The 23,987-nt window shown below is 40.0% G+C and overlaps 3 protein-coding genes across 9 annotated transcripts in view; 1 reads left to right on the top strand and 2 right to left on the bottom strand.

The window, feature by feature from the left end:
* The window catches only part of iqsec3b (IQ motif and Sec7 domain ArfGEF 3b), a 39,829-nt gene extending 36,867 nt beyond the window's left edge, over positions 1-2,962 (bottom strand). Inside the window, exons 1-2 of one of the 3 annotated variants that reach the window (XM_007545711.2) lie at positions 2,730-2,962; positions 2,135-2,681 (exon numbers count right to left, since the gene is read on the bottom strand). In XM_007545711.2, the coding sequence (XP_007545773.1) occupies positions 2,135-2,658 (524 nt within the window). In that variant the 5' untranslated portion in view covers positions 2,659-2,681; positions 2,730-2,962. Of the gene's footprint in view, positions 1-2,134 lie in introns of all 3 variants that reach the window. The other 2 variants (XM_016668189.1, XM_007545712.2) reach the window with 2 other exon arrangements.
* An 887-nt stretch (positions 2,963-3,849) lies between these two features.
* Positions 3,850-14,220, top strand: wash1 (WAS protein family homolog 1). The gene is made up of 11 exons (XM_007545700.2): positions 3,850-4,003; positions 6,431-6,571; positions 7,584-7,695; positions 7,778-7,924; positions 10,824-10,960; positions 11,065-11,200; positions 11,979-12,174; positions 12,326-12,493; positions 12,660-12,818; positions 13,048-13,119; positions 13,873-14,220. Exons 1-11 carry the CDS (start codon positions 3,996-3,998, stop codon positions 14,013-14,015), a joined length of 1,419 nt encoding a protein of 472 aa, XP_007545762.1. The 5' UTR covers positions 3,850-3,995; the 3' UTR covers positions 14,016-14,220.
* ddx11 (DEAD/H (Asp-Glu-Ala-Asp/His) box helicase 11) lies at positions 14,188-23,837 on the bottom strand. Of its 5 annotated transcripts, none has more exons than XM_007545705.2 (27): positions 23,428-23,837; positions 21,990-22,350; positions 21,829-21,915; positions 21,600-21,736; positions 21,454-21,511; positions 21,254-21,361; positions 20,156-20,243; positions 19,851-20,053; positions 19,660-19,734; positions 18,584-18,661; positions 18,466-18,512; positions 18,302-18,381; positions 18,178-18,219; positions 18,019-18,086; positions 17,894-17,932; positions 17,659-17,797; positions 17,369-17,503; positions 17,146-17,258; positions 16,982-17,054; positions 16,284-16,387; positions 15,654-15,803; positions 15,478-15,546; positions 15,289-15,392; positions 15,110-15,194; positions 14,949-15,024; positions 14,718-14,872; positions 14,188-14,614 (listed from the first exon to the last, which is right to left on the bottom strand). In XM_007545705.2, exons 2-27 carry the CDS (start codon positions 22,335-22,337, stop codon positions 14,582-14,584), a joined length of 2,694 nt encoding a protein of 897 aa, XP_007545767.1. In that variant the 5' UTR covers positions 22,338-22,350; positions 23,428-23,837; the 3' UTR covers positions 14,188-14,581. The 5 variants fall into 5 exon arrangements, with proteins under 5 accessions (XP_007545767.1, XP_007545765.1, XP_007545766.1 ...); XM_007545703.2 differs by having other exon boundaries at positions 23,608-23,837; XM_007545704.2 differs by lacking the exon at positions 23,428-23,837 and adding an exon at positions 22,710-22,738.
* Positions 23,838-23,987: the final 150 nt, after the last annotated feature.

The raw sequence follows: 23,987 nt of genomic DNA, 5'->3' as shown, positions 1-23,987 counted from the left end.
TTGTACCTTCGTACTGGAGAATCTGGAGTCAGTGGTGGTTCTCGTACAAATGACGAGCCCCTGTTTCTGCCGCCCACCAGCTAAAATGCAAGCAACTATCTGAGTTTCTGCATGGGGAGTGGGTGGCAAATTCAATGCAGTCTTGCAGAAAGCACATAATATTGTCTCCCTGTCCTGCTGCACTTCACATCCATAAAAGATATAGAAAACTTGTTCATGGCAACTTGTACTTTAACTGAATTTGTGTGCTTTAGATGAGAGTAACCCTGAACTCTTCTGTAACACACAAGTCAGTCTGACATGAAACAAAGGATGCATATATAGGGGGGAAAAAATCTCCTGGTTGCAATTGGATATGGTGGAGAAGAAGTGATTCTATGGGCTTGTGTCATTTCAAAAGACGCATTGAACCCAGTCTCTGAAAGATAACATGATCACATTCAAATACTGGGAGTTTCACAATAAAAAAAATAAAAAATAAAAAAAACTGGTGGCCTTTTGCAAAAGACGGGTTGTCATTGGGTTTTTCCCTAGGAAAACAGTCCATAACATATTATCAAATCAAAGAAGAAATGGTTTGTTGTAGACAAAGTTAGCCTTCTTATATGATCTGTCCACAAACTTAATTCTTATGGAAAACCTCTAGGCTGAGCTGAAGAGAAGGAAGCAAGAGAGAGGAAGTAAGTTTGTGGATGACCTAGAGTGATTGTGCAAAGAGGAAAGGTTAAAGATCCTCCTCTCTCTCTCTGAACATCATACAATAAATTAAGATGTGTTCTTTTGCCCACCTAGAGGAAGCTATAAAAGTGTAAGGGTGCCAATAATTATTGCACTGGAAGTATTGTTAAAGGCTAGTTCTTGGTGTATTTTTTACACTAGCTGATGTTAAAGGTTGAATATTTCTAAAGTTTTGGTTCTACTCTGTTGTAGAGGAACCCTATGCTGCTGCTGAAATTATGAATTTATTTATAAAGCTTGTTACACATCTTTGCCAGAAGCAGCAAAAAAATAAAAAATAAAATAAAATAAAAAATGTCCTCATCTGTATCATCTAAAGATCTGCCACTTAGCGTTTTTTGACATGTAGTGGAGTCCTGACTCCAATTCCAGAAACCACTGCTGAACAATACACAACTCATGATGCAGGCATGGATTACAGTGAATTAGAACAATTTGAGAAGTGTAGTCTTGAAGAAGCACATAAAATCGCTAACTCCTTTCTAAAGCATGTCCCCTCACACAAAACCCTGACAGAATTTTGGTTTCCCTCAGTGGGGGTCTTGTCCCACAGAGACCAATCAGGGTCCCCACTGAGGGGAGACCAGCAGTAAAAGAAAGCATACATAACAAGAAAAAAGAAACATGGTTTTATCTCATTAGATGGTGCTCTGGTGCCAGGCAAGATGGGGTTGTGTGTGTGTATTGATGTGAACATGTGTCTCAGCAACATCAGAGAACCCCCCAAGATCCCGTGAGAGTTCCCAGATCCCGTGATGTAATTAATGTAGAGGCAGCAATACCGCGGACAGTGGTGACTGGAGGTGTCTCACCCCCCTGCTGCGCTCATGTCTCAAACTGACAGTGACTACTCGTTTGGCAAAGACACACGTACACACACGCACACACACCTATACGGGTCTTGGTGTATTAGCACACACACACACACACGCACGCACACATAGAGAGAGAGAGAGAGAGAGAGAGAGAGAGAGAGAGAGGCTTGAATGCACATGAGCACGCACGCGTAAAGGCCTACAGCTGTTTGTTATGTAATGATTCAGTGATCGTGATCCAGTTTCTCATTTAAATAATCCACATATTTCCTCTTCGTGGTGTAGTCCTTGACCGACACAGCCGAGAAACGGAAACCTCCGTTAATTAAACGCCTCTCAATTCGGCGCGCACGTGCATGCACGCACGCTCCTGGTTTAAAGCGGATGCCGCACACACACAAATTACTCCATGCAAAAAACAAAACAAAACAAAAAACAACAACAAAAAAAACATTCTCTTTAGAGAACTCAAGAAAGCAGGCGGTTTAAAGTTTAAATACCTGCATTTGGGCCTGTTTCTAAACACCTGACCCCTGCTGAAACAGGCGCGATACACGCAAACAACCATATTGTTTACTTACTCGGATTGCCTTGCCAGGGTCAGGGATCGACAAAGAGTTGTTGGGGTCATCGGAACCAAAGATTTGCAACTGGGGCAACTTCCACCGTTTTCTGACTCAATCTCAATGGGGGAAATCGTAGAGGGGTCCGCTGGGACCAACTGCATGTCCCCCGGGTCCATAGGTTGGGCAGGCGGGGGCTGGACGCCCGGAGACACCTCAACCTGCGCTGGTGTTGCCGCATGCTCTGGCAGAGCCCCCGTCGTACTCTTGAGCTGGGGATCCTGCGGGTGGTGGTGATGGTGAAGGCAGCTGGGGTCCGGGAGAGTATGATGGGAATGATGGTGAAGGTAAGGGAGCTGCTGTTGCACCCTGACGTCCCGCAGGTGCCTGTTCTCGCCGATGAGCTCGTCCACCCGCCTGTCCAGCTCCTCTATCCGTGCGCGCTGGGTCTGGATGAGACTCTGCTGGTTCTGCACGATCGTGGTGAGTTCCCGGAGGTACAGAATCGCCTGCACCGGGTTTTCTAGCAAGCTGGAGCTCATAATATCCGAGATAAGTGGAAGGAAGAGAGAGAGAGAGCGAGAGAGACAGAGAGAGAGAGAGGGAGAGAGACAGAGAGAGAGAGAGGGAGAGAAAAGCTGGACTAACAGATGGAGGGACACAGGAGATGGAGATACTGTTGTGTGCGGATGAGAAGGTGTGAATGTCCTTCCGCTCTTCTCTTGGTTCTGCTCGGTTGTAGATGTAGCTGTACCGACCGAGCCAGTCTCCTCTTCTCCGGTCGTTTCCCTCCCTCCCTCACTCCGACTCGCTCCTACTGCGCTGAGTGGTGCTGATGAGAGGAGCCAGATCCAGATGTGACAGGAGGGAGGGGTGGCGCTTGGAGGCGGATGCGTCATTACGCACGAAAATAAGAGAGCAATCCAGAGCAAGGACGCACCCTGTAGGTGCAAGAAGTTCCTGCTGACAAATTAAAAATATAATATAATATAATATGGTTGATTTTTTCCCATTATAACAACAGAAACGTTACCTATATCTTTTTTTTTTTTAAATGGACGAAAGAGTACACTGTTCTATTAATTGACTACATCGTAACAGTCTAATCACCTAAATTAGTTATTCATATGTTTATTGTGTGTAGTGTTGTCACAAACGTTGTTTTTATTCAATGACAATTTAGTAAATACATTGAGCAATGAAAAAATGGCAGTACTTAAACTTATCTGGGCCAATTTGGTCAATGCAAAAGTTATTTCCCAGTGTTTTTTACTACCAGAGTTTTTCTTTTTCTTTTTTTTAATCATCTTAAGGATGTGTGGATTACATCCATTTACTCTGTCTTCCTCCCACAGTTTGCGTAATATCAAGGTTGATTTATTTTTTAGTCTAAAGTAGTTACAAAGAGGGAAAATACAAAACCAGAAATTAACTCCACAGTCTTGTCAAACAGTGAGTTCGTACTAGCTTTAGCTGTGACCATTTCATGAGCAAGAATTCACAATATTTTTTGTTACTCATCAAATTAAATTTGTGACACACTTGTTTTTACCTTCTGGTTGAAGAGAAAAATTAAAGAAAAAAAGTGTTGTTGAAAAAGATGTAAAACAATATGAAATCTCAAAGAGTAATTTAACTAACATAGCCAAGTAAGCTAAAGAACGGATCGAAAAGTCTATGGTTAAAGTAACCAAAGCGGCACCTCAAAAAATAAAATCCGAGTTACCATGAAGGCAGCACCACAGTTTGACGTTGTCATGTGATACAATGTTGCGGAAGTCCAGATATTACGTCTCGTAAAATCAAGTAGCTGTGCAAAAATAACCGAAAGCTTAAGCTAATTATCAAATACATCTTTTGTCGCCGTCAAACACGACCCATGGTCAGGTAAGAATGTTATTTTCAACTCAGCGTTACCCCAACAAACCGTATGGTGCTGCTCTGGGTGCTGCTCTTTAGCATTCCAGGGATATCTTTGATCTGTTTTGTGTTATTTACAAGAAAACAGGGACGCTGTGAGTTTATTTGCTACAAGTCATAGCTGGCAAAATCATCTTCGGCGACTGAAGTAGTAAATTACAGGATAAATCCGTAATATAACGGCATCAAATCGGCTTCAGATCTACATTGTAGTAGATATCATGAGAGAGTCAGCAGAGTCCAGAAAAATCGATTAAATTACACCAAACAGGAGAAAGTCCACTAGTGGAGTATGTCTGAGGGAACATGCTGACTCAAAATTAATGGTTGTTTCATTGTTACGTTAGGATTTTATTTATTCTTTTAGACCTTAGATAACTCGATACTGTTTTTGCGGTCTAAGTACATACAATTAAATAAATTTATTCAGGAGGTTCATGTTATTCGTTCAAACGTTTTTAGTGCAGACAATATAAACACGACACACAATGCAGTATTTTGAACACGTTTTCACTGACGTTATACCTCCAACTTAAATTATTAGCTAACACTATCAATACTTCACAAAGCTGTTATGGAATAATACAATTTTTGCCGTTTCTTCTTTGCAAAATGAAGCTCAGTCAGATTACATGGAGGGAATATGTGAAAATAACAGATTCTCAATTGATTGTATGTGGTTTATGTAAACAGCTGTTCTTACACATAGATATGCTATAATCCAAACCGTGCGGTTTGGATTAAATACACAAAGCTTTAATGTTTTGTGTATTTAATGTCTTCAATTATATCCATAAAAAAACCACCAAAGCTAAGTAACGAAAACAATTAAAATGTAATGTCTTACAAATTAAGATAAAGACAAAAATCTTAAAACCAAAAATGAGATAAAGCAATTATTAGTTTACTGAAAACCTACATGAAATGGATGATTGTAGATATTTAAAACAAGATTTAAACAAAATGTTCACAGAGAACTTTCGATAGATTGCCTGATGAAAAATATTTATGTTCTTTGCTCTACGGATGTTTGCATTGCTCTAAAAATTATTAAAGAAATCTAGTCATAACAAACATCCATCCATCCATTTTCTGTACACCCTCGTCCCTAGTGGGGCGTGGAGGGGTGCTGGTGCCTATCTCCAGCGAACATTTCGGGCGAGAGGCAGGGTACACCCTGGACAGGTCGCCAGTCTGTCGCAGGGCAACACAGAGACAGACAGGACAACAAACAACTATGCGCACACACACACACACACACACACACTCACACATAGGGATAATTTAGAGAAATCAATTTACCTCACAGTCATGTTTTTGGACTGTGGGAGGAAGCCGGAGTACCCGGGGAGAACCCACGCATGCACAGGGAGACCTTCTTGCTGCAAGGCAACAGTGCTTCCAGTGCACTCCATCATAATGCACAAAACGTTTTGTGCAATCATATCTATTTCAAATCTTCTGTCTCCACAATATTTCAGATTGCCGTCTGAAATATCATCCTAATTTGCAGGATCAGCGTATGCAATGTCATATAAATCAATGCTTAGATGCAATATTTTGCTGTCTGTAATATCTCAGGTACTTAAACTCTTAAACTCTACATGCCAATTCTATATTTGGCCAGTAGCCCTTAATGTCCACACCTGATCTAAATCTTACTGGCAGAGATGATGGATCTCAGGGAGAGTGGAGGAAACATTGTGATGATTAAAAAAAAGAAAGAGAGTAGTGAGGTGAACGTGTGTAAATCCCAATTGATATATAGTCAGCAAGCATGCAGCAATAAAACTGCAAGGTCAAGTTTTCCTAACATTGTGCTCGGGTTTATCAAACGGACACAGATGGTCAGTAAATAAAAGAATACATTTCCATAAAGCTGTCTTAACACTTAAGTATTTCTGTGAGGGCGAGACTATATCATGTTAGGTTCAGGTTTGTTTTCTACATATATTCAACAAGCTGACTCTGCACCAGGAAATCTCTTAATACATACACAGAAACATAATCCAAATTTAACATTGTCTCCCATCAAATTTGGTACAGTCAGGAATAAGAATAATATTAGTAAATAGTCAGTATTATAAACGTGTTTTAAAAAATGAGTGGAATGCTCTACATAAATGAAATTTTCAGCTATAAATGGAATCACTATTGTGCCACTCCATCTCATTAATTACTCTAGAAATTTGCTTATTTTCCCCAAATTTGGCACACACCTAACATTAATCTTTTTTCTACTGTTTTAATTAATATCCATCTCGCTGTTCCTCTTAAACGTGTCTAGTTTAATAGCTCTTGAAAAGGGAGAGAAAACAATAACAGTGCTTGGTTTCAGTTTCCTATGAAAATAACAATCTTGCTGTGCACTGCTGTTTTTTTGGGGTTTTTTAGGATGACACAGAGGCACTGCCTGGAGGGCCAGGTATACTCGGTGCCTCTCGTTCAGCCTGAGCTGAGGCGAGAGGAGGCTGTTCTTCAGATTGCAGATTCACTGCTGTACTTAGAGGTTATTTCTACAGACATTTTCAGAAGGTAAGCACACAACACACACACACACACACACACACACACACACACACACACTACAAATATAAATATAGGTAGAGTTTCTAAAGCACATGTCTACAGCATCACAGTTTTCCACATTTGAATTCAGAAACACAGACACCTGATTCAGATCCAGTGTTATAAATGGTTGAAATTTTTTATATTTATTTATTTACTTATTTATTTTTGTTAGACGAGATAATAGCCAATTTTCACAGGGAGCGTAAAAAATATATTTTTTTTTTCATTGGAAGATGAGCAATGAAAATATTTTAGGTATAAAGCAGCTCTTGGAAAAGTCTCATCAACGCATTGAATGGACTGATGTTGAACATTACGGCATCTGCTAAAAGTAAGCTGCTATGGATCAAGATGTCACTTTCACTAGATTGCAGTTATTAAGCAGCGTATGTTTTACACCAGATGGTCCTGTCTGGCACGCTGCAACCATCGGCTTCTGTAATTATATCAAAACACATATTCATAGCTGGAAGAGTCAGAAAATTGTAGCATCGGTTACAATATGGCCTGTTTTAAGTGTGGGCACTTTCTTAAATTTTTATTTTGATTTTATTGTATTTCTGCTATCAGTGTTTTTACACTGTCTTTAAAATTATGGAATAGTATTGAATTTTCTTTTAGTTATTTTCAAGTCTGTATATGTATGGAAAATCGCTTTGGTATCAAAATGTTCTTCGGTGTTCCGTCTTTTCAAATTTGAAATCATATTTGGTAAGAATGAAAAGCCCAATGAATGTAAATTCAGTGCCTCCACATCACACTATAAGGTTAAAGGTGAAACTAAAATACCAAGAGCCAGTAATGGTCATGTTAAACTCTGCAAACTGTGACATAAAAACGTGTGGAAAAATTCTGCTACCCTCGCGGCTCTGGCGAAGGTCAACTCAACTGGCCGAACCTTTCACAATATTTCAGACACATTCTTCCTGATGCATGAATGTGATTATTGTCATGTTTGTGTTGATGTTGCTCCCAGGGTCTCTGAAAGTGTAGAGAAGAACCGGCGCCAGCTGCAGAGCGTCTCTGACCGGATCAGACTAGCTCAGGCCCGTGTTGACAAGATTAAGGGCAGTAAAAAGGCCACCAAGGTAACAAAGACAAAATTACAAGTTTTACACTCAGATTCTCGTTGAAGCATCACATAAAATCCTTATAAATCTGTGTGCAAAGGTTTTCTCCAGTGCCAAGTACCCTGCCCCAGATCGGCTCCAGGACTACTCCTCCATCTTTACCGGAGCTGCAGATCCTTCCTCTCAAACCCAGCCTCGCCGCAAGATACAGAATAAACTTCGGCCTTTTGATGAGAAGGCCTGGCAGGTGAAAAAAAAAAAAAAACACACACACACAAAAAATGTCCAATACTGTGCTTATTTTTTTTTCTTCGTGAAATCCACTTATTTTGAAAAAATCAATTGTAACATAAAAAGAAAAGTAGCATTCTCGCTGCCGCAATCAACATCCAAAATCGAGCTGAAACCTACAAACTTTTGAAGAGTGTGGAGTTTGATATTTTAATTTTTGTTCAAAACTCGATAAGCATTGAAAAAATCTTATTGAAAATGAACATTTTTTAACTTTAATCTAGTATCTGAAATATAATATAAGCCAGACTTTGTAGCATCATTTACTTTTAATAACTTAAAAGTAGATGATGCGATTGATCTTTGATTTGTCACATCAAAACTTAAGTTTTTGTTTAACTTATTGATGAATTTGGGTTTTTTTTAGTTACTGAGAGAACTCGCAGGCAAATTAATGCTTGTCAGAAATAAAAAGAGCAAGAGCCTCCTAGATTGATGTTTTAAGCTGCACTGCAGTGAATAAAGCATTTGCAAAATAAAGGTGTCATAGATTACAAACTGTGCTTGGAAGAATTTGTGCTTAGTGTAGAATAAGTCCAAGTGCAAAACAAAAATGCTCTCACTTACTCGCACTGCGGAGCTGGAAACCAACCCACCTAGTCATATTTTTGGCTATACAAATGTCAAAAATTCTGAAAAAAAAAAAAGATAATGTTTGTCTGGAAATGTGAATTTTGTAATTCTAAATTTGTAGGATCTGTGCAGAAAAGATGCATTTGTGTTGTGTTCACCTCGGCTGTTTTATTGTGAGCGGTGCTCACACATTTCCTTATACTTTCAACATAACTTCATACAGTGTTATGAACGTATATCTATGAGTATACATTCATAGATACTTATTGCTATTGTTAATGCTTGAATTATGTGACCAATTCAGACCTGAAGTCTAACACAGTATCCTGTAAAGAGATATAAATACTTTTATATGTACAGGTTAGATCTTGATGTTGGTCCTGTGGGTTTCTGGACTCATGGAGAAAGAAGACGTCAGGGCTAATCTCAACTTCTCATATGTATGAAGGCTGCAGGGCAAAACCTCTCTAAATACTGACTGAGATTCAAAAATGTGAGATTGGGGAATGTTTTATCGTCAGCCCAGATATTTTCAAATCAAAGAGAAATGAGCCAGAGTGTGCAGAAAGCATGTAAATACAAAAAAAAAAACACTGATTTGATCCACAGTTTTGAGGCTTTTTTAGCACTGTGTGTGCAACTATCTCTACTCTTCTGATGCTGTTGGGGAAACACCATCTATTTCCCTCAGCTCATTTATGCAGCTTCCCACATCCACCGTCACTGTGGCAACCGGAGAGATGTAGCTTTTTACTGAGGTGGGAAAAGAAATGCTCTATAAGCTGAGCAATGATGAGAAGAATGAAGCTGCCCATACAACAAGCTCACATCTGGCTCAGAACATCTGGAAATCTAACAACATCTGGGTCCAGATGTTGACAGACTAGTAGTCTAGTGGGTCCTGAGACTCTAAAGTCTTATGCAAATTTTGTGCTGATATTTGGATGAAAAGAACAAAAACATGATCCACTTACTGATCATTAAGAGATAGGTTTCCAATTTTTTTTGTGTGTCTTGGCGGCTGTTTTATAGTGCTCTATATGACACTTGTTAAATAAATGTCTGGTTACTCCGTTCTAAAATTGCTTGTATAGGAGTGCAGCTTTGACGAGCCTCCTCTCCTAACCCCATGTCTGTCTCATTTTAACTCCCCTCCAGGCATGAATTTAACCAATCCTTAGTTCGATGAAAATAAAACATTCTTCATATATTTTCCTTGAAAATACCCTTTCTACGCCTTTAAATTACTCAGAAGGAACACCACTTGTTTTGCCTGAAACAAATGTATAAAAAGCATACTTCTCAACAAACAACTAAACATAAAATAAATGCATTTTATTTTTGCACTTGTTAATATCTATAAACGGTTACTATGTTATCCCCCTCCCCTTCTCTCTACACACTTCTTGTGTCTTGCTTATTCAAAATTCAAAATGTTCTCTATTCATTTTTTGAGGTCTTTAAATTTAACCGTCTGCATATTTCGCATATTTATCTGGGTTTATCCTGACATCATTCCCTTATCCTCTGATGCAAATTTTGATGTCGCTACATACTTTTTTTTAAATGCATGTGTCATTTCTGTCCTTTATAAGTAGTGTCTCATCAGCAGGTTTAGAAAAAATGGGAAAAAAAACAACCTCTGAAATTTCTACTATTTGACATCCCCCATCTAAATCCAGATCCCAGGTCTCATTCTTTCCTTGTCAGAACCTTTGATGCAGGTTATTTTGCAACCCACTTCGTTAAATTTGTCACATGCTGTACATGGAGTACATCAGAGGCCGTGCGCGCGTTGACAGGGAAAATCGACTGTAAATGCACGAGAGTTTGTGTGTCTGTGTTCGCTCGGCTCAGTAGAAGCTCGTGAATAATTTATAGCGAGCCCCTCCGTTTTTCCTGCACCATCTCACAACCTTTACAAAAATCCTGCATATTTTCTGCTGCGTATGCTTGCTCTCGCCAGAGTGTAGATTTTTGTTTGTGTGAAGGATACGTGTGTATTTGTCAGACTGAAAAAAAAAAAAAGAAAAAAAAAAGACACTAGCAGTTGTTTCTGGTGCAGAAATGAAAAAAAAAAAAAAAAAGACACTAGCAGTTGTTTCTGGTGCAGAAATGAATTATTTAACATCCTCCAATAGAAGTGTCCCTTATAATTCCTGCTGATTGAGGGTGTGCGCGTCCTTTAGCAGAGGGATTGTCGTGGCATTTGTCATTCTGGTTGCTCAAGATTTACACATTCCTCCCCACACACACACTTTGTATTGATCTCTCCCCTTCAGGAGAAGTTAACATATTTCCCAGTGTGTGTGAGCAATAAGAAGAAGGCTGAGGATGAGACAGAAGAGGGATTGGGCAGTCTTCCGCGAAACATCTCATCCGTCAGCTCTCTGTTGCTCTTCAACACCACAGAGAACTTGTGAGTGAACGGAGACGGACTGGAATGCTTCCTGCTGCAACAGCTGCACTGATTTCAAGTCTTTGCCTCTGCATCTACTAACTTGCATCTTTTGTTTTTCATAGATATAAAAAGTATGTGTTCCTTGACCCTCTGGCTGGAGCCGTGACAAAAACACACCAAACTCTGGAGACGGAAAAAGAGGAGAAACCATTTGATGCCCCGTTGTCGATTACAACAAGAGAGCAGATGGAGAGACAGGTGTGTGTTGATCGATAGTGGCTCGGCACATTACGACCATAAACCTATTGTGTATTTCACATGATAGGCCAAAATAAACAAGTGCATAAAAAATGGGCTGTGTATGTGTTCATCCCTTTTTATTTTGATACCTACAATAAAATCTAGTGAGATTAGATATATGGAAAAAGTCACTTATTCAATAGAGTTCAGCTATTTGTATTGCAATCTGTTCTGTGAAGATCCCAGAGGGAGAAACCTGCTAAAGACTGTAAAATACCTGACCACTTATCCAGAAGGACAACAATGCTAAATGTGCAGCCAGAAGGGGCTCAAGGCATGTTTATGTGTTGGAAAGCCTCAGTTACAATTCAGACCAATTTAGAATCCGAGGCAAAACTTGAATATTTCTTTTTCAGATATTTACAGATGGTGCCCATGTAGTCTTAAAAAGCTCGTTATTTTGCCAAAAAAATTCACTCCAATAAAAATATAGTTGCATTTCCAGCTAAAGAAGGTTGAAGAAAGTTTTCATTCAGTGGGAATAACTACAAATGTATGCCACACTTTTAAGATTAAAGAAAATCCAATGATTTTTATGCACTACTGTGGATGGATCTTTTGCAAAAATCCTAATTGTATGCATTGAGGTTTGTGATTGTAATGTGGCAAAATGTGAAAAACAATGTATAGAACTTTGCTTCTGCAAGTTCCAGCATAGCCAGTATTAGGTTGACTTTTTAATATGCAGGATTGCCTAATTTCTCAATGATGATCCTCCCCCTCTCCTCTCTAACAGACAGCTGAAAGTTATTTTTACGTGCCAGACCTGGGTCAGGTGCCTGAGATAGATGTGCCGTCCTACTTGCCTGACCTTCCAGGTATTGCAGACGATCTGTCATACAGCGCAGATCTTGGACCTGGATTCGCCCCATCAGGACCCACTCTCAACATCCCAGAGCTGCCCTCCTTCTCTGGGGAGGGCGTTTCACCAGGTGACATAGCCGCCCTTTGAACACTTGCTTGACTGTGTCTTATGTTTGTTTATATATTTGCATCTTTATTCTTTTTCGCCTGCCTCAACTTTGGGCCATTTTTTTTGTTTTTTATTGAAAAGCTAATTTTATGGGGTTTATTTTGTTTCAGGCCCTGAGCTCCAAAATAATCTTCCACCGCCCCCCCCCCCTCCCCCCCCCCCCCCCTCTGAGCCTGCCCTCCCTCCCACTGCTCCTTCAGGAGCTCCTCCTCCTCCGCCTCCGCCACCTCCTCCTACCATAGAGATCCCCGTGGAAGCTACTCCAACGCCAAGCTCAGGTTGGTTACATCCGAGCTCCTCGCTTTGAGTAAAAACAGTATTAAAGTGCTGAAACCCTCCACTTCTAATGCAGTAGGAGAACTTTGTTTGTTCCCTAGCTCTAACCTAACTCATATTAATGAGTGAAGTTTAACAGGGTGTCCTCACTGTATGCTCTGAATACAGGCCCTGTGTCTGGCGCGCCGAGCGAGGTGGTGCAGCCATCAGATGGGCGCGCCAGTCTGCTGGAGTCCATCCGCAACGCCGGGGGCATCGGCAAAGCCAAGTTACGTAACGTTAATGAACGCAAGATGGAGAAGAAGAAACAAAAAGAGCAAGAGCAAGGTGAGGGACTGAGAGGGGCTCGTCCATGTTTAATCAGTGACTTCAGGATCCAGTCTAAAGATAAGATGCACCTGTACTGCCACAGTTAAAAAGTCTTCATAGTCCTGGCAGTTTTAGATTTTATATTTCATTCAACTAAAAAGTCTGATTTTTGACAAAAAAATTGATTTTTATTTTACCCAAAAGATTCAGGATTTAAGTATCTACTTGTCTGTTTTTTGTTGTTCAGCTGTTGGAGCAGCATCTAGTGGTGGAGACTTTATGTCCGATCTCTTCAATAAACTCGCCATGCGCCGGAAAGGTGAGAATGTGAAATGCTCTTTATTTTATTTACCCAGGAATATCCCATTGAGATACAGTATTTCTTCTGCCCAAGAGTCTCAATAAAGAAGATAATAAAGAACCTTTTAGGACTAAGACCAAAAATATGTTATGTATCAAAATATTTTCAGCTGTTATCCATGTGGAGTCATGACCAGATGCCTTTTTAAACATGACTCTCCAGATGATTTCTGTTTTATAGTAATAGTAAGGCTAGCAGTTAATGAACAGGAATAAATAAAAAACATATTAGCCATTTTGCTGTCATGTACCAATTTTAACTGTGCTAAAGAACTTTAATCTATGCTGAAGTCCATTGTTACTTGTACAAATTATGGAAATGTACAAATAATAATATATCACAATAATACACTTAACAAAAAAAAGTTATCTACCAAGGTTAATACAAGTAGTGAAAAAAAAGTTGGTCCCATTATTCAGCCTTGTGGAACACCGCTCTCCACATGTGACCCAACCAACTGGGTTCGTTTGAAAACCAAATGAATACAACCTGTGTTTTGCTAACTTTGTATAAGTCAATGAGATTTACAAAAACCAAAAAACCGCAATGTTACCTGTAAACAGCTCTGATGCAAGTTACTGTGCCTCACTGTCAAATATTTTGAAAATAGTTTCACTTGTCCGTTTGAGATTCAAATATTTTAGTTGAAATTGTTTTTGTATTAGGAGGAATACCGATGATGATGACAGGTTGGATGTTCTTTGTCTCCAGGAATTTCAGGGAAAGGCCCAGCAGGTGGAGAGTCGGCTGAAAATCCCGCTGGTAGCGGAGGTGCATTCGCCAGGATGTCAGACGTCATCCCACCCCCACCCGCCCCACATTCAGCGGCGGATGACGACGATTGGGAAGCATAACATGGTGGACAGTGATCGGCACGAAACATACTTTTTTTTTTTTTTATTGAAGAACTGGCATATTATTTACATAACGTAAAAGACGTAAATAGCCAAAAAGAAATGGTAGCTGGCTAAATAATTTCACAAGACATTTGCAGCTGTAATGAAATAAATATAACAGACTGAAATAACTTCACATTTTTTATTAAATTCCAAATATCTATTCCATATACCTATGAAAAAAACATTTAGCGAGGAGGCTTTGAATTACATAGCACTGTCCTTAAAATATTTACATTTTCTAGAAGAAGTCATCATTGCTGAGCCGGCCTAGTAGCAGTTAACAGAAACTAGCTTTCAATCGCTAACATGCTGACTAAAACCTGAGAACATTTTGGTGAACAATGGAGAACCTGACATGTTTTAAATGTAAAATAAAGAGAACATGAAAACAAAAAACAAGATGTCGCTAGTAGTGATGGTGTAACTCATTTAAAAATAACATTTCTGAGTCTTATTTAAACATTACATTTTGTGCAGTTTCTTTCTTATTGAGGTCGTGAAGAAGCTCTGTGGGAGACAATCTACTCCCGTTTCTGCTTTTTCTCCAGGAAGAACTAGGAAAGCAGAAAATAAAAAAAAAAGCTGATATTATGAACTTGCCTTCGTTCAGTCGAGATGCAACAAACTTTTCGGGGCGCTTTTGTGCGTCATTCTCACCTTCCGTAATGCAGCAAAAGCAGGGCCAAAGCTTGAGTGTGTGCTGGTGCGATTCTTGATCCACGCGGGGAGTTTAGCGAGCGTAGCAGGCCGTGCGTAGCGCCTGTCGCAAAGGACAATGGAGGAATAGTCACCTCTGTGTCGGATGGCTCTGCCTTTGGAGAGAACAGACATGTTAACGCCTCCTGATTAACAAATATTGCTTTTAAATTTACATTCTGTAATCGGTACCTATAGATTGGTTAACAGCCTTCATGCAGAGGTTTTCCACCAATGCTTGTCCAGGGTTTTTCCCATGGCTGTGAGGCTGCAACATAGAAGCAAAATCATTCATCTCTCTTACAACATTTTACCTTAAGTATAACAATTTTGGAGTGAAAGAAGAACCTGACCAGGTGTTTGTCAAGATACGACATCTTTTCCTGCAGCTCTGGAGATTTGATGTTGGGATACGGCATGCCGACCATCACCACACACCTGTAATCATATGCGCAAACACGCATAATTAACTTTTAATATTCCAGGCAGCGTACAGGAGCTTGTTAACCATGGGGGTTTGTGATTAACACACCTGCCCAGGTCGTCGGAGAAATTAATGCCCTCGCTCATCTTTCCACCGACAACAGAGAACAATATCGCTCCCGTGACTCCTCCGCTGCTGTCCACGGCACTCCTCTGAAACGAAAGCAGTGGTGAAGTCTCGCCACAATGACCGCATCACTGGCGATCAGATATCTGCCAGGTGAGAAGTTCACATTACCTGGATGCAGCGGGAAAACTCGTTTAGCACCTGCTCTACCTGGTTGGCCTTCTTTGGCTCCTGGAAGATCTGAGAAGCGATTGTGAGATGGGAGATTTAGGTCTTTAATAAAGCTGTGCTTTTTTTCCCTTTTCTTGCACTCTTCATTACTATTAAAATATGCTGCTGGTTTATACCTTTTTCTTATTCCCCAACCGGATAAGCACACCGCTGGCCTCCCAGTGAGAAATGATTCTCCTGGAGTATTCGTAGGAGGGGAAGAAACACACGACCCCGCCCGGAACGACGTTGCAGATGTTGGAGAGAATGCGTCCCGTTTCATCCATCTGTTAACAGAAGACTCTGCTTTTAATCCTTAATAAAAACATACACAATTCTATTTATTATAATTTATTTGGAAAAATGCACTTTATCACAAAAGATGGACAAAGTAATTGGCCAGAGATTAAAATCGACCAATTTTCCCTTGAGAATAAATACTGAGGAAAAAAAAGGTTTTTTTCCCCTCTAATCAAATTCATTAACACAAAGAGCTTCACCGGTTCTCATCTGTTAATGCATCAGCCAACAGCGAACACTTTTCTTCACTTTTCTGCATTCAATAAAAAGGTTAAGGACACGTGCTTTGATGCATGAATGGGGAAGATGTAATTTCTTCTTTTTTCTTTTTATGGATTCAAAACCTCTACTTTTATCCATGAACCTGCAGCACTGTTTTATCTTGTAAGTGTGTCAACCTTAAGAATAAATAAAAACAATTTCAACTGTTAAAAGTTGTTAACTTATTGAAATGTGTCTGTTTGTACCATTTGGGGTGAGTCTCTGTTTTGAAAGGTAAAGTCCAGCTCCTGACCAGATGGACCGGCGCATAAGACAAGAGGAAGAATGTTTTCCGGAGGAATCACATGGCCTGCAGATTTCATGAGAAGTAAAATAAAAGGATTAAAATGACACAATTTAACCATTGACGAACATAGGATCTTTTCTGCATTTACAGTGGTGTAACAGCTGTTGCTAAAAGACAATTCTTATCTGTCATGAAAAAGAAATGTCTTTATTGCAATCTAAACCTCTTTTAATGTACAATTTAAACCAATTTCACATGGATTACTCTATTAGTTATAAACCAGGACTGTTCCACTTGGATAAATTAGTCTGATTTGAGCTTAAAGTGAATTAGAAACAGCTGATTGTGGATTGTTCCCAACCAATAACTCAGCTACAAGTGGAGCAGCTGAAATATCTTTTGTGTCTCTTTTCCAAAGTGATGGGGTATCGAGAGGACGGTGCTCTGGTCTGTCAGAGTAAAAAAAAAAGAAAAAAAGAACCCTAACTTGATCATCTGGGAGAAGATCGGAGTAAAGCTGCTGCTTATCCAGCCATCTATTTTAATTAGATAGCTGTTATGAACAGAAATACGCATAAACTGAACCACTGACACAAAGAGCGTTATAAACAAAAGCTCAATAAGCAGTAGTGATGCGAGAGAAAAAGAGCCACTCACCACAGGAAAACTCTGTGATACGCTCCTCCTTCACTCCGGCAGAGAACAGTAGCTCCTGTTTGAAATCTGAAACCTATACATGTATATGTTTCTTTAATCTTAAAATCTCTACGCAACCCTTTTTTATTGTTGTTGTTTGTCCAACTCTCTCAGAATCAACTCACAGGCTGCATTGTTCCCCCAGCAATGATGACTGCTCTGCACTCCTTCAACACCTGGGCGAAATGGACCGCTGGATTCAAAAGAAGGAACTTGACGCTGCTCTCGGACAAAGTGCCTGGGTGACAAGTGGACAGTCTCACACCAGGGCAGTTGAGCCTCTGTGTTTGATTTACGTCAGTGACATAAATCAAACACATCTCCAAGGTATTAAAAAAAGACGGATACCTTGTTTCTGTAACACCACTCTGCCATCAGTGTTACTGTTGGTGAGAGCCAGGAAGAAACCCTCCACCTGCATCATAGGAGATGCGGACAGCACTTTGTCTGCTTCGGAAGCCCCCTGCTGGTCTGCTGAAGGAACTGCTCGCAGGAGAGTGCACGGCGTATGATGAAAAATAAGCAAAACTTACAGCTGTTTGCTGTGCTATACATGGTCACATGCAGAAAAATAACACCTAGAATGTTTCTTAAATGTCCATAGAACGACTACAAAGAGGAAGCATCCCGAGGCTAACCTGGTGTGGAGCTGGGGTTGCTGTTTAAGGCCTGAAGGTAGCGATTTAGGCCTTCTGTGCGACGATTCTCCTTGTTGGAGCTGCTGTGGGTGTGCAGAGTCACACCAGTGCCAGCGTACTTCTCCACAAATCCACCCAGCTGCCGACAGAGGTTGAAAAGGTTTAAAAACGTAAGCAAGATATTATAATGTTTTATGTGCATCATATTAATCAAGCTAACATGAGAAATGCTTACCTTCCGGCTGATCATGCTCTTTTCAAAGTACCTTTGTAACTAAGGTAGGAAGATCAGTAATATAAATGTTTATCATTTTGGTAAAACTGAACATCCGACATGTTTTTGGGCTAAAAAATAACTACCTTAAACAAGTTGATGTTGTCAATCTGAGCTTTGAAGAGGAAGTTGTTAATAGTATACATTTCAGTCCCTGAGGGGGGAAAAAAGAAAACATTTTTTCTAGTGAGCAACTTTTCAAGGTTCGCCAATAACTACGTTACACACGTTTATCCCCGACTGACCTGCTTGTGTAGTTTGACTCTGTGGATTCTGTCCAACTTTACCTGGAACAGGAAAACAGTGAGAAATGCCAGGATTATTATGAAGCACCCCAAAAGTTTTGTTTGGAAGTTGGGAGACACTCACCTCCCAGCACACGGATGAGTCCCTCTATCACAAACAGAATCTGTTTGATGTACATCAAGTTCTTCGCCTTCAGTCTGTTCCTGGTGTTTGAAACAGGTGCATATTGAATAAGAACAATGCGAGATAAAACTGAATGTATGATTTGATTCTGTCTCAGCGCTCACTTGTAGCGGTCGGCGTACTGGGTGAGCTGGGACTGGGCGCGGCAGAGCTGCAGAAAATTCAGACGTTAGGAACAACGACGCTGAGACCGAACACAATTGAGACTTAGAAAGAGTTTACCTGCGCTCCGCTGAGCTCTGCGCTGTGTATACAGGAGAGAGTGTCACTGAGGTTGTGCGCTTCGTCTATGATCACCACCTGTTTTTAAAATATGAAGTTAGTCATCCTGGTTGCAGAGCCCTCCAGACTTACTTTAAAACAAATGATTTGTTTATTATACTAGCAGAAATTCACACTGAAAATGTCCACTTTGAGTTCAGCAAAGTGAGTCAGAGGAGGAGAAACTTGAAAAACTTCTAGCAATTCTTACAAAATGTAACTGCACATGTTTATTTTATTTATTTATTTTCATCATTTACTTCTTCAAATTATCAAAGTGTTCAGATACTTTTAATTAGTAATACGTACATTGTTTGTCCCTGGGGTATTTATGGTGATGCATGTCGATTTTTATACAACAGGAAATGGTTTTAATTAGACCATATCTACACTCAGAGAAATTAAACAGTTTAAATGTACTGCATTTGTTGAGGTGGGTTGAAAAATTATCTTTAAAAAACCCTCCAAATGCCCCTCTAAGTAAAGAGGATCTGTTCACGCCAACTGGTTGCCTAAGAGAAAAAAAAACAAAAAACAAAAAAAACTTTTTGTTTACCATTATAGACTTAACATATGTGCGGAGTTTGCTAAAGAGAAAGAGTGTAAAATGGAGAGTTAATCCCAACATGAATTATGTTCGAATGAAGTGTTTTGTGCAAGGGACTTTTAAAATAAGAGACTTCCAGTAAAATTCAGTTGGGGTCAATCAATAAACTCAGTATGGCTCACCATTAGGTCTGCCAGCTGGATAAGGACCTAAAACATTCCCTTTGTAGTCAAATTAAAGTATGAAGTATTTTTGTGTTTAATTTTGCTGCGGCAATAGAAGATTCATTTATTTCTAGGGGATTGTCATTGAAATTTTCTGTAAATATCAAATGAAATCAGAAGCTAAATAGGCAAGAACTTTTTCTCCATACATCTCTGAATCAGATTAGTGCAGTTTAATAGCATTGCAAGCATTTAAAATGTAATTTAAAATGCTTTTTAGGCTAAATTGGGTATAAATTATTTATACAAATAATGTATAAATGTACCTGTCCCTTTAGCTGGACACCTGCTGCCCTTCTTGTGGCCTCATGAAGAACCATCTGATAGGGCAAAACGACCAGCTACAAAGAAATAAAAGCAAAAAATGCTGCAAGCAGGACTATTAATCCACCTCTACCTTTAGCGGCGTTAACACACTATCAGAGAGGGCGAAAGGGGTATAAGTGGATAGATTTACCTGCGCAGGTGGGACAGCAAGACGTGTGGAATAATAGGGACATGCTTTTGTTTCCTTGCCCAGCTTCAGCAGCTGCTCTATGTCCTGCACCGTCCCCAGAACTTCATCCCTCATCTGCTGCAGAGCCAGAGCTTTGTTGTAAGGACACACAGTCTTCGGCGGACCCCTCTTTCGTTTTGCACCGTCTTCGTGGTGCTGCTTCTCTGCAAACAAATAAAAGAATGAGGGGGGAAAAAAACATATAAGCCAACAGAAAATGACCTTACTTTGAGAACTGAGTAAAGTTGTGGCTAAATGGCTCTCACCGTGTTTGTTTTTCTGCATCTCCATGCAGCGGTCATTAATGTGCTGGATGCTGCCCAGCCGCCGGACCTCCTCGTTAACGCACAGATTCTGCAAAGAACAGAGTGCAGCGACAAGGAAAACGGGATCAAACTTATTGGTAACTTGTCTATTTTTGTTTATTGATTATGCTTAAAAAAAGTGATCAGTTTTAACTGAACATGATTGTTAAAAAAAAAATCTCAGTGGTGAGGGTGCTGTAAAGCATTTCAATCATCAAGCTGAGGTGCACACAGACACAACAGGAAATTTGCTCTGTTATGCTTTTATTTTGAAGACTAGTTTCTTTTTCTTTGAGGTCAACTTCCTGTGGGCTAGCTTCATGGAGTGCACACGTGATGGCAGCCAGGCCAGACTTTCACCTGGAGGGAACTCCCTTATTATCCATCTTATTGGGGCAGACTACAGGGTGAAGCTGAGCGATAAAGTGGACTGAAGCTTTTGTTTTTGCTTTTTATTTGTTGTTTTGTTTATTATCAGTATAAGTTGTAGTCAGTTAAGTGTGTGCTAAATAATTTTCTTCGTAATTTGCATCAGAGCAAAACTGTGAGATGAAAGGAAAATGTTTATTTTAAACAAACACAAACGACTTCTTGTCATGTCTCTTTTTCCAATACACCTAAATAAAATCCACTGCAATAGCTCCTTGCATAAATCACCTATTTCATAACTAAAGTCCTCGTGTGTATCGGAACAGCAAGCATAAATCTAGCTGTTCTGTGAAAGTTTCGGACGTTTATAAAACTATAATAGTGAGCAAATAGCACCATAGAGAAAATTGTTGAAAAGTTTAAAGGAGAGTTTGGTTCTAAAATGGAACATTCTGGTCTGTGTGGTGAAAAACTAACCCTCCACCATAACATTCCTCAAATGTCAGACTATAACAAGCTGCAGCATTAGTTACAGTAAAGTAAATAATAAAAAAAAGACTGCCCTACAAAAAAAGGAAAGAATGAAAACCCAAACTATACCAGATATCATGTTCAATGTTTTTTTTTTTATATATATTATCATTGTTTTTGTAAAAGAGTGTGTGTGCGTGTGTGTGCACCCATCCATACCTGCCGAGAACCCAGCGTGACCAGACTGATGGTCGTACCGAAGGGGCTTTTCTGAACCTCATGGACAAACTGGGCCAGCTGGGAGTGAGTTCGACTGCAGTAGTAAATCTGCAAGCAGGGACGTTCACACTCGCATCAGAATCAAGATTAACACACATTGTCATCTATTTTGAGATCATGTTTATTGCTGACTTCGTCACCTTAGTCACATGCTCTTCAACCAGCTCCTCATCATCCTCATCCTCACCTCCGAAGAATCTGGTAAGCAAAGACACCTTGTTTTAATCGCCTTTTCAGGCTTTTCATGACACCCGTGAGTGTGCAGTCGATGAAAGCATTCACTCACCTGCTCTTACTCTTGGATTCATCCTCACTCTCATACTCTGCAACGACAAGCTCCTCGTCCTCCTGATCTCCTGGCGTCCCGGTTTGTTCCTCCTTACTGAGCTGAAGCAGCTTGAATGCCTCATCCTCTTCGCAGCTCTGAGGTGAGGTCACAGATAAACATTTCCATCTACCTGTATGAAATGTGTAAGGACGGATTCTGAACATGGGGGCTCTCCAAACAGTCCTACCTTTCTTTTACTTGCATACTTTAGATGAAGATTATTTCTGATCATCTCCATTCGCTCTTCTCTCTTCTTCCTCTTCAGCTCCTCCTCCTGAAACAAAAAGCTTAAGTTTTATTAATGAAAAAACATAAATAAATAAAAGCTGCCATCCGAACGTCCCCCACCTTTAACTTTGACACCAGGTCACGTTCAGCCTTCTTCTGGACAAAGTCGGTGATCCAGTCGGGCTCTGCAGACGCAGAGCTGCTGCTGGATGATGGAGCAGCAGAGGCAGAGAGAGACGCTTCTCCTTCCTGCAGCAAAGCGGTGGCCTCCTGTCTCCTCTTCTCCTCATAGTCTGCCAGCCAGCTCAGAGCTCCACATATGAGACTTAAAGACTTGCCTGTTCCAGTTGGACTCTCAAAGATGCCCACTTTGCCTTGGTCCAGGGCGCTGTAGAGCGCTTTCATGAACTGCTCCTGGATGTCATAGGGCTTATAGGGAAAGGGAAATGAGGCCCTTCCATTTTCCATGCTCCTAAAGTGCCTGCAAGGAAAAAAAAAAACATAAGGATAAGATAGGCCCATAAACTAAGTCATCCTAATTGTTAGGTTAAACACAGTGACGCTATGGTCCCAAAAGCAGATATAGAAGCTTTTGTAGGTGTGGGCTGCTGCTACATCCTGTTGGAAAAAAGGAAATCTGCATTTTTCAAAAAGGCTCGTCAGTAAAGAAGAAACATTGAGTGCTCTAAAATATTCTGGCAAATGGTTGCTCTGACTTTGGACTTGATAAAACACAATATTTGAAAATCATACAAATGGTATTATCATTACATGTCAAGTTAAAACAGCAAATGGTACACTTTTGAATGTATTTCCCATCTCCACCCAACTGCCACGGACCTCACCAACGTCAAGCGCACCCACCCATTTCACTTCTCAAGCTCAGCAGCCAAATTTATAAGGTAACTTGGCACACCTGTGCTCAGAATGATCTCTCTTCAGACAAAGAACCTCAACTGAGAGCTTCCTCAAAGACACCACTGGTAGGTTTGGCATTATTCTCAGTTTACATCATTCAAATTGCATTCAGAAGACCAAAATAGATTTGTTTGATGCAATGTTTTTCATGTGTTTGGAAACAAATTAATTGCACTGTTTGGAATATAGTTTATTTTTTCACTGTTAACTTACAAGTAAATTATTAAATCATTACTTGAGAAACAAGTTAATTAGTTCAAGTTAAAATTAACTCACTGTGATCTAATTTATCTTATCTATTTGTAGGTTTTCAACCTATTCTTTGACTACTCATTGACTACTCACTGACTACTCTGACCTACTCATGTGAACCACTGCTCATGTGATCACACGTTTGCTCATATGCTGTTGATGACAGCCATCTAAAGGAAAGATAAATAAAAGATGTCACTGAGATGAGTTGTTCCTGCGTCTCTTTGGAGGAAGAAAGCCTTTTCAAGTTTGGGCAAAACGACTTATTAAGATTCTCCTGCAGATGAAGACAGGGGCCAAAGCAGATATATGTCTTTCTTTGCATTCATAGTTGCCATAAATTCAAAGACAGACACTATCCTGTCACAAGGAAGATATTGCCTCCTACCATGAAATGGTCTGTTACGCATCCAACAGTTCATTCGGAGTCTGAATGGGACATTTGTCACTCAAAAAAGTACTAGTCATAAGTAGCTAAAAGTACGGTTAACAGTTATTGATATCTGAATCGCTTTATCTTCTCGCATTCATTATATACGTATATATATCGGCAAAGTAGTGAACTCACCACAGGGATGAAGTTTTGAAACGTACTTTGTTCAACTCCCGGGTTTTCAACAACCGCGCCAACAAACAGAAGTGCTCACAAACAGTGGCCAATAGGAGGGGGGATAAAAATAGAAGTGCATGTTTTACTATATGAAACAACTTATGTGGGCGGGGCAATTATAATACAAGCTTTATCTTCTTCGCTTTATAGTCTGCATTACAATTTTACTGAATATAAAAACTAATTATGATGTTACATCAAAATTATAGATATAAATTGTTTCTAAATCTTGTAATTGTTCAATTCCTTTAGCTTTGCACCGCCTTTGTGGTGACTGGTTGTAGAGACATGAAACGCCACCCAACAGCGCCTTCGTCGCTGTCGATCCGGGTCGACTG

This window comes from Poecilia formosa, unplaced genomic scaffold, assembly GCF_000485575.1.
Source record: "Poecilia formosa unplaced genomic scaffold, Poecilia_formosa-5.1.2 Scaffold13, whole genome shotgun sequence".
Lineage (NCBI taxonomy): Eukaryota > Metazoa > Chordata > Actinopteri > Cyprinodontiformes > Poeciliidae > Poecilia > Poecilia formosa.
Note: the sequence above shows the minus strand (reverse complement) of the source record. Positions and strands in the feature narration are given on the sequence as shown.

Bases quoted from the DNA above. Each gene is read 5' to 3' on its own strand.
- wash1 (XM_007545700.2), top strand. The intron at 7,925-10,823 runs GTGAAAAAAAAA...TCTCCCCTTCAG, and splicing joins TTGATGAGAAGGCCTGGCAG to GAGAAGTTAACATATTTCCC. The intron at 11,201-11,978 runs GTGTGTGTTGAT...CCTCTCTAACAG, and splicing joins GAGAGCAGATGGAGAGACAG to ACAGCTGAAAGTTATTTTTA.
- ddx11 (XM_007545702.2), bottom strand. The intron at 17,504-17,658 runs GTTAGCCTCGGG...TCCTGCGAGCAG, and splicing joins CAACCCCAGCTCCACACCAG to TTCCTTCAGCAGACCAGCAG. The intron at 15,025-15,109 runs GTCAGGTTCTTC...TCTATGTTGCAG, and splicing joins CGTATCTTGACAAACACCTG to CCTCACAGCCATGGGAAAAA.